Source organism: Dipteris shenzhenensis, chromosome 27, assembly GCF_047967505.1.
Source record: "Dipteris shenzhenensis isolate YYH24624 ecotype China chromosome 27, Dip_SZ_1.0, whole genome shotgun sequence".
NCBI lineage: Eukaryota > Viridiplantae > Streptophyta > Polypodiopsida > Gleicheniales > Dipteridaceae > Dipteris > Dipteris shenzhenensis.
In genome coordinates, this window is record NC_141622.1 from 4054019 (window position 1) to 4064137 (window position 10119).

The 10119-nt window shown below is 45.8% G+C and overlaps 1 protein-coding gene across 2 annotated transcripts in view; it reads right to left on the minus strand.

Annotated features, from left to right (window-relative positions):
- The window catches only part of LOC147883755 (putative hexosyltransferase MUCI70), a 54521-nt gene extending 50440 nt beyond the window's left edge, over positions 1-4081 (minus strand). For both annotated transcript variants that reach the window (XM_087398383.1, XM_087398382.1), the window contains exons 1-5: positions 3487-4081; positions 2986-3282; positions 2600-2819; positions 2405-2514; positions 2131-2321 (exon numbers count right to left, since the gene is read on the minus strand). In XM_087398383.1, coding sequence (XP_087254509.1) covers positions 2131-2321; positions 2405-2514; positions 2600-2819; positions 2986-3282; positions 3487-3796 — 1128 coding nt within the window. In that variant the 5' untranslated portion in view covers positions 3797-4081. The remainder of the gene's footprint in view (positions 1-2130; positions 2322-2404; positions 2515-2599; positions 2820-2985; positions 3283-3486) is intronic.
- Between the last annotated feature and the right edge of the window lie 6038 nt (positions 4082-10119).

A 10119-nucleotide genomic window follows, 5' to 3' on the forward strand; every position in this document is an offset into this window, starting at 1 on the left:
TTCATTCCCAATCTTCAGTCCTCTTGATCTTGATCTCTTAACATTGGCTGTTTGTTTAGGAATAGAAGAGATTGGGATTTCTTTAATCTCCTAGTCTTCAAAATGCTACCAAGATTGAGTACTGGCCAGAAGTGTCACGGGCATCTGCAGCCCATGGCCATGCTGAGCTGGCATGCAGACAGGCAGCACAGCAGCCACATCAGCTGCCACATAAGCAACCACACAAGGCTGCCATGCAAGCAGAGGGGCCACGCAGGCTGCCAGCACACGCAGACGGATAGCACACAGGTGCCACATCAGCACGATGACATCAGCAGCCATGTGGTAGTCGGGTGGATAGGACAGGTGTGCAGCGGACTGACCCAGTCGGGTACAGCAGCCCCTCCATCAGTATTTTAAGGGTCCAAAGGGCCCTATAAAAGCACAGCCTTTGGCACTATTCATCATCCACCTCAGAAAGCTCTAGCCTCAACCAGCAGCAGCATTTTGCAAGGCACGAGAAGACTGCACTGTGCAGCAGCCCAGCAGCCCCTTCAGTTAGTCTACATCCGGTTTAGTCCAGTACAGCAGTTCTTAGTTCTCTCTTTTGTAGTGAGGGATCTCCCTCCATTCAGTAGTTGTCTATTTACTGTTGTATTCAGTCCTCTAGGGCAGACATTTGTTCATTATTCATTTTCCCCCTTCGGAAACCCACTGTATTCTCTCCCTCTGAGTCTCACTCACTCCATAGTATCACTTGTGTTTTGAGAGCATCATTCTTCCAGTTCAGATAGTGGTGAGCAGGAGAGAGAGTGAGTTAGACTTCTCCCAAGTCCCTTCTCACCAGGACATCTGAGAAGGTCTATGAGGCTGACCGCATCACGCAAAACCTATAAGCAGATCATGAAGTCAATGAAGGGCCGCATTGCCAAAGCCTTGGAGACCTACCGAACACAAGCCAGCAAGCACCAGCGCGACGTGACTTACAAGGAAGGGTAGTGGGTCTATCTCCGGATCATGACGAAATGCCTTAAGCAAATTGGGAAGAAGTGCCCAAAGCACTCTCATCGAAGCTTTGGCCCCTTTCCGATAGTCAACGTAGTGAAGATGTGGCCATGAAACCTTCAACATGGACCATGCATCCTGTTTTCCATGTGTCATGGCATATGTGGAACTCACACTAACAACACTACCAGATGTGGAGCAGCCTGAAATTGTTGATGAGGCGAGGTCGTTGAGCCTGAGCAAATTTTGCTTCAAGTGAACAAGCAATCGACAACAAGCACAGGGGCTCCCATGAGACACCATGGGTGGAAGATGATCAAATTTCCAGACCTCTTCGCAGCATACAAGGAGGCATTTTCCATACCCTAGTTGGAGTTTCAGCAGAAGGGGATGTCAATGGCATCTGCAGCTGTGGCCATGCTGAGCTGCCATGCAGCCAGCCACGTCAGCTACCATGCAGGCAGCCAATGCAACAGCCACGCAAGCAGAGGGGCCACGCAGGTCGCCAAGACATGTAGACGGACAACAGTTAGGTGCCACGCCAACACGATGACGCCAGCAGCCACGTGGCAGTCGGGTTGACAAGACACGTCAGTGCAACGGACTAATCCAGTTGGGTACAGCAGCCCCTCCAATCGGTATATTCAGGGTCCAAAAGACCCTATAAAAGGACAGCCTTTGGCCCTCATTCATCATCCACCTCAGAAAGCTCTAGCCTCAGCCAGCTGCAGCATTTGGGACCAAGATCAAGGAAAGAGAAGCCTGCAGCAGCCCAGACGCCCCTTCCATTAGTCTACATCCGGTTCAGTCCAGTACAGCAGTTCTTAGTTCTCTCTTTTGTAGTGAGGGATCTCCCTCCATACAATACTTGTCTATTTACAGTTGTATTCAGCCCTCTGGGCTAGACATTTGTTCATTATTCATTTCCCTCTTCAGAGGCCCGCTATTTTCTCTCCCTCTGATTCTCTCGCTCACTCCATAGTATCACTTATGTTTTGAGTGCATCGTTCTTCCAGTTCATATAGTAGTGAGCAGCACAGAGAGTGAGTATAACTGTTTGCCTCAAGAGCCTTGTCACATTTCAGTTCTAACTCTTCTGAAGTTAGAAAAGTTATTTTCTGCTAAAAGGGTGTGCAAACCTCTTACCTTTCCATTTCGACGAGCATCTGAGTACGGCAAATTACGCACGACCACCACCCTCCACAGCCCATTCTTCCTGTCCGAGCTGACCCTACCCAAAGACTCTTGAGTTTCTTCATCTATGAACATGAAGAAGCAAACAGTCCTCCTGGATTCTGGGCTTATATGTTTTGGCTGTTGTAGTCGGTCATAGTTACCTGCAGCAAAATGATTATTTGCAAATAATTGATGGGGGAAACGAAGATCACAGCTCTATATCCCAGCAAGATTCAGTTCCTACCAAATATAGCAGATGCAACCACTATGCCTGTACATCTATCCATATCCAGGCGGTCCTCTTCATTAATATCAAATCCTGTTCCAGCTCCTGGTTTGCTTCCTTTCACAAAACTGCAAAATATAAACTTTGGCTCTCTCAACGTGCACTTTTTCCAGTCGGTGTGCGAAACAGGAGACGACCATACAGATCACCTACCCACAATGAACATTCATAGACTCCCGTATCTGAAAGGACTTCTTGCGCTCTTCCAAGCTAGGATGTCCTCCAAATTCTGAGCCTTCATGCCCTTCAGTTGGTTGAGAGGTGGGCAATTCGACAACGTACGATAGATTTTTTATGATAGGTGATGTAGAGGCGTTAACTGCAGGCATCTGCTCAATAGCTTTCTCGATCGGTAGGTAGCAAACTGGGCATGCTGCAAAAAAATATATGATATAGACATTGTAACTTGGCAAATTTTTTAAAAGGCCCCCATCAGTTGCAGATAACCATCTTCCTCTGTTCCTAGAAGCTTCAAAGCTCAAGTATACAGAGCAATTACCAGAATTGGGAATGCAACTGGCTATGAGTTCAGTACTCACGGCGAGGCCCCGTTCGCTTTTTGTCAGCTGGGGGAGGAGGGAGGGTGAAACCTTGGCAAGGATGACCGTGAGGGAGCGGTTGATCTGAGCTCACCAGAGGCCTGCCACGATCTTCGAAGCTTGGAGCGTGTAAGTCAGAGCTTGCATGCTGCATTTCAACAGTAGACTCTCCTTTTATCCCTGACCTTTCAGAAATTTCCTGAAAAAGGGTAGTAAAATTGGTCCCACGAGCATTGGCATCCTCCGTACTCGTATTCTGAGTGCGCTTGGTGACAACCTCCAATGGCACTTCCGTATCTGAAATAGGCCGGTATTAGTACGTCTGACCATTGCTTCCTAGGAGACTCGTACCGATTTTCAATCTTTCCGCGGTTTTATGCTTTCATCTTGCGAAGCTCTTCCCTATTACGTCACCTGACAGATTTCTGAGCTCATACGAGTTCTTGCGATATCTAAAGTCAACTTTGATAGAAATCGAAGACAAATAACCGAAAGGAGTACCTTTGACTGAATTGAAATGGAGAGATACACGGCCTCCAACATGGATCAGCATAAGCAAGGAGAAACAAGATATGAGAACTGCCACAAACATTCCCACCCGTCGACCTGTAACAAGCCTTTGCCATCGGAGACAAGAACGCTCACGCTCTCTGGCCAGATGACCGTGTAACTGCAATTGCGAGCCCATGGCTTTCCCGTGCTTGCGGCCGTTAGAAGCGGTCGCAGAGGGGAAACCAAATGCCTGCCATTGGGAAAGGCCATTGATGTTGCTACTGCTCCCGTTGCGGGGGATGAGAGCACCGGCGCTCATTGCTTGGGACAGGCAAGGAGCTCATCGCATTGTTCAAATCTTGCCCCACAGCCCTGCAGAGCTTCGCTTTCGCGCGATCGGATTCACAGAGATCAATCGTACGGCTTGGTTTGTTAAAAACTCCCGCTGGACGCCTCGTTGCGGAGAAAGAAACCCCGGATCCGCGTGCTACATGGCTCCAACGTGTTAGCATGTGCGCTTCCGATCCCAAAAACGATCGCTACTCTGTGATCCAAACGCTTCCAATGGTTGGAAGCTTTACCTGCAGTAGCATTCCTCAAGAGAGCAAAAGCAAGCTCTTGTGAATTGCATAAAGAAGACGCCTATTTAAGGAGTGTGAGATTTTACTAGAACCGTAAGTTATTGGCCCCCTCCTTTTTTGGTAGAAACATCGCTCATCGTTCATGATTGCAAGAGTCCATATTCATTCATGATTCAGTTGCACTTAACCCCCTCTTGGGCTATACCACGCAACTCTCACTTTCAGCAATACAGGTGCAAAGAGGCCGTCAAGTAGGACCCCCCCTCCCCAAATTAATTGGCAAATCAATTAATTAGTCTTAGCGCGGGGGGTGGTATTATTGCGTGCAAGGATGGAGAAATTAACCTAAGGCAAGGGCGTGATGGCGAAATTAATCTAAGGCGAGGTCGAGAAGCCACCAAATCTAGAAGCTTCTGCCACAGCATATAAGAAGGGAAGGGGGGCGACATACAGGGAGGGGGTTGTGAAGCCCTCCCAACACAGATAGAAAGAAGGGGCGGAGGGGGAAGAGAGTAGTAGGAGGGAGGAGTGGTGAAGAGGGAGAAGAGGAAGGGGGAGAGAGAGTGGAGGAGTGGGAAGGAGGAGGAGGGGAGGAAGGATGAGGAGGGAGAGGAGAAAGTAGGAGGGGAGGAGAAAGGAGGGAGGGAGGAGCGGTGAGGAGGGAGAGCTCTGAGGGAGGGAGAGAGAGCTGGCGAGAGCTCTGAGCGATGAGGAGGGAGAGCAACTGGCTGAGGATGATAACCGCGGTGGAGGGACACAAGTGCAATTTGTTAGCTTAGGTTAATCACGACAAAAGGCGGGTGGCAGAGCGCGGTAGATCTAAAGTACACTTAGGCCTTACCATAGCTATGATATATTAGACTTTCTTGAATCATGAGCAAAAATGTACTTTGAGAGGACAAAAAGGGATTATGACCTACACTTATTATTTCCTCTCCTTTTGTTCTCAAATGTAAGAGTAGATCCCATAATGCACTCCCCAAGCATAAACCCTAGTCACAATAGCAATAATGGGAGCTGTCATATGACAAACTAGGTACTATCTTTTAGGGAATGTTTTTGGGCAAGCGTGCATAGAATTGGCAAGTATTCTCTCTCTCTCTCTCTCTCTCTCTCTCTCTCTCTCTCTCTCCCTCTCCCTCTCCCTCTCCCTCTCCCTCTCTCTCTTTCCCTCTCTCTCTCTCTCTCTCTCTCTCTCTCTCTCTCTCTCTCTCGTTGGGGGGATTCCATGACCTGATCATCTATAAAGGATGGCCATCATCTGGGCGGCTCTAGTGGGACAAGTATAGTGGACTACCTACTGGGCCCATTAGCCTTTGCCTCATAGATACACGACTTTACTGTACCCCCTACCCACTCGTAGCTGACTACTCATACCTAGCCTTTCGTTTCTCAACTCCTCCCACACCCATTCATGTCCAGATCCACTTTGACTTAGCCAGAGAGCTTCTGGTCCTACTTGGAGATGATTTAGACCTTGCCCATGCCTCGGCCACTCTTGTCTCAGTGGTACAAGATGCAGCCATATCGTTCCCCATGCCTCGGACACTCTTATCTCTGTGGTTCAAGATGCAACCACCAGATCCTTCCCCACAACCCGATCCACACGGGCTCAAGATGGGAAGATGCCTCAAAAACCATGGTTTGATCATGAGTGCAGAGAGACAAGAGCACACCTCACACAGGAGCGAGCCTTGGGCCATTTGATGTCATTTGAGGCACAGTGGATCTATCGGGCGATGACTGACATGCCGTAAAAGGTGGGCCTTCCTCACACAAGATGGATCACATTATCAAATAATTTCGCAAAGGAGATCTCACTAATCCAAATGTATGGCACACTTATGCATGCTCTCTCTGTGATGTCCCAATGCATGCACCATTGGATATGTCCTCCATGCCAAGGCCCACTACTTGTCTTTTGTTTAGTACACAAAATGTATGGGCTAAACAACTAGAAAGCATACTAATCATGGGAGCCTATGGACTGAGGATTTTGCATATGGGCAAGAGGTATTAGCTCTGATCCTAGCACAGAGTTCAACCATGCTATATGCCATGGCCTCCGACCTGCTTGGAGTACTACCACTATTATACTGATACACAAAGCAGGAGACCCCATGGATACTGGGAACTACTGCACCCTCATGATTGGAAACACATTGGCCAAGATCTATGGATCGATACTAGAGAGGGAGCTCAAGAGTCATACAGAGGCTCGGGGGCACTAGGACTGATAGGAAGCATTCCACTCTAGATTACATCTTCACTTTGAGGGCTGGATGCAAGGTCTAAACACTAAAAATTATACGCTTGCTTTGACTTTTAAAAGGCCTTCGACATTGTACCCATGATCCTACATGATCAAGGAGATGTAGATCCCAGAGACACTAATTTGGGGTGGATAAGCCTATATGAGTCCATCAGAGGGAGAGTTTGTGCCCTAGGGGGTTTATCGGATTGGGTCGAGAGCACACTAGGGGTGTGCCCCCTCTCACCGAACCTCTATGGACTCTACATTGATGAGATTACATCCTTTATAGATCGCCAAGGGGGTGAAGGATCACTACTAGCTGATCTCATGATATAAATATAGATATATGATGATGATCTCATCCTCATATCATCTTCAATGCCTTCTGTAGAGACATTTGGAGGCGTTGGAGGTGTCTTGCAAAGAGAGAGACCTAATAGTCAACCTTAGGAAAACTAAGGTTATGATCTCCAACACCTCGCGCGCAGTGCTTCACTGACATAGCTTCATCTACCAAGTTGAGCGAGTGGAGATAATGCAGTCCTACAGATACCTGAGAGCAATCGTCACAGGACCCAGCTTCATGATGACTCATGCAGCCAGGGCACGACTCACACATGGGTAGTGTGCACGATTAGAGAGATAGTGCTTCTAGGCACACTATTAGGATCCACTAATCTAGGGCTAGCTTTTTGACACTTTATTGCTGCCGAAAGCCATGTATGAAGCAACCTTCTATGGGAGTGATCTCTTGATGGTAGAGTGGAGGAAATTTGAGCAGCTAAAAGGTGACTATGGGGTCTAGGATGATTCGTATTTAGCCCTCAGTCCCACATGAGATAGTACAAGCAGAGTTCACCATGACACCTCTCCAAGTTGATGCCCTCTTTTAGACATTGACGTCCAGCGATAGCGTTTGGGACTTACCTCATTGCTGACTTCCGAGGCTAGCCTTAGAGTCATCCAAATGACTAGCAGAGAGCAGAGCAGACACATGTTATGTACATATATCCACATGGTTTTCCAAGCATGGTATTTAGATAGACAGGTTCCCCCCTTTCAATATAGCATGGATGCGCCACTTGAGTCGATCCCAAGAGATAAGATTAACCGTATCATATGGTTAGATCTCCTCTAGCTCCAAACATCTGAGACTTGAAGGGGGAACCACAAGCTCCCTACCAAGATCCAATTTTATTGCGATAGAGTATTGAAGGAGGGATTCATCATCCTCTATTCTTTGAGTGTTTCACTTTCCTTAGTCCCCTTTGCAAACTCTTGAGTCAATTGCTCCTTGGATGCCCTTGCCATTGTTCCCCTCAAGAGTTTGTTCATGTTCCTACTCCTTGGAGTGCCCCTACCCTTGCCACTCTCTTGTGCCTCTTCCTTGCCACCCTTGTCATTCTGCTCTTGTTGATCCTGGCCAATGTCATTCTATCCTTGTCTCTGATCTTCTGAGTGCTTGTCATCCTTAGATCCTGATGACTTGCTCCACCTTGTGCTAGAAGGGCATTGAGTTATGCAACCTAGCCAATCGTAAGATAGTGATGCAGCATGCATAGATGAGGGTTGAGGTTGCAGTGTATTTGTCTCTTGCTCACTACCTTCAGTTGGGATTGAATGCCTTTTCAAAGGTGGTGAACCTATCCATTGCCAAGTTGTCCTCTCTAAAGCTGCCTCCAGCCAAGCCACAAACTATTGTGGAACATAGCCCATGCACTTCTTAAGATCGATAAACTCAAACAAGAATTTGCAATCGTCCTCAGGCCTTCATTAAATGCCTTGTTGATGAGGTAGCCTTGTGACGTCAAGTAGCTATCCTCATTAAAATATGCATCACACCTTTCAACAAAGGTAAGCTCTTCAAGCCTTGGGCATGCTTTGAATCAAAGCACTTCCTCTAGCAACTTTAAGCTCAGGTGGACATGTATGTCCTTTATCACAATGCTGTGATTGTCTTTGTTATATGAATCCAAGGTCTTCTCCACCAAGGCTTCATTCCATACTTCTTCCATGGGAGTCATACACATGTTAGGACCTTGTTGCTCCATAAAATTCCTTTAAGGAGGTCGTTCTCAAAGTTTTCAATTGGGTGTGGAGGTGACATGCGAGAGGGTCCTTTTTGCTTCTTTTGTCGGTTTATATGCTCCCTCCACTCCTCTATGGTCACAAACACTGCATAGAAACTGATTGGGGATGAGGACAATGAAGACGATTAGGAAACACATTAGATTTTTGGGCACGATGGAAAGAAGAGAGTTGTTATAAATGACGGGATGCAAGAGCACTATAAGGTTGCAAAAGCAAATGGAGAAGATGACAGAATACCACAACCAAATGTATCCAAATGGGATCTAAAATTAGATGCCCTGTCAAAGAACTGCTGGCTGCATGATGATAGGATAGAGGCTCCTTTTCTTGGGTATGATTATCTTGCATTAATGTGCCCCCAACGTCTAAACAGCCACATGTTAGCATACTATGTATCTCTTACACTATCACTAAATAGCTAACTAGCACTCTTGTTGGTATAAAATTCACCAAGGCATTTTTGAGTAGTTTGCATCTGAGCCTTGCCTAACCAAGGAACCCACAGCTTGGTACGGCTTCACTTTACTTCCATTACTTAACTCTGAGAATACATTCCCTTGCAAATCTTCAATTGAACTATCCAATTGGAGAAAACTTTAGCTAACTGCCGATAGGGACCATTCCACCTAAATTTGAAATTTGTTTTGAGAGGCCCCAACTTGGCATTGTATAATAATATGAGCATACCCTTCTTCAAATGCTTAGGGGCAATATGCCTATCATGCCATGCCTTTCTCTTGTGCTCTATCACCTAATGTGACTAGGCTACTTGGAGGCATAGCTCATCCAAATGGCTTAACTAATAGAATCATTGCTTGATTACTTCCGACTCATCCAAGTGATGCTTGATAGCAATACAAATACTGAGAACAATAAATTCTAAGGGAATGACTACTCCCAAGCAAAAGCAGAATGAAGTTTGGTATCCCATTCACTCTTGGATGACTGAACTGTCTTCATGAGGATAAGCAGAATGAAGTTTGGTATCCCATTTGCTCTTGGATGACTGAATTGTCTTCATGAGGATAAGCTTAAGTATTTTGTTATTGGACTTAGCTTCACCATTGCCATGAGGATAATAACTGGTGGAAACCATATGCATGATTTTAAAATCAACTGCACAACGTCATTAAGGAAATGTGAACCTTGATCACTAACAAGCTATAGAGGGCATCCATATATGCAAATAATATTTTCAAAAATGAACTTGGCACTATTCGAAGCCAAGTCATCTCAGAGTGCTTTAGCTTCGGTGCACTTAGTAGCATAGTTAGTAGATACAATGATGTATTTATGCTTCAATGCTGGCACATAATTGTTATCCATGTCACTGTATCTAGACTAGCATAATCAAATCTTGGCATTCTAATATTTGAAAGTAATTATTGAATGGTCAATGAGAAACTTGTAAAATATATATTCATGAAAAGGTAAATAGTCCCAAGTCTCTTAGTACCATGTTACTTTCCCGCAAGCATATAGAAAAATCTCCTTTTACATTAAAAATAATTTTGGGCACTTGAGCAAATAAAAGTGTTACTCAAGGCCATCCTACTATAGTAAAATCTCAATGAGGAAATAGCTTCAAAGATCTCTACAAAGAAACTCCAATGGAAACTTCCTTTTCATTGAAAGTCAGAGCAATGTTTTCAAATACATTGCCACAAGAGCATCCTATTTTTCCATAGTTCTACTTTAGAACACAAGTTGTCATAT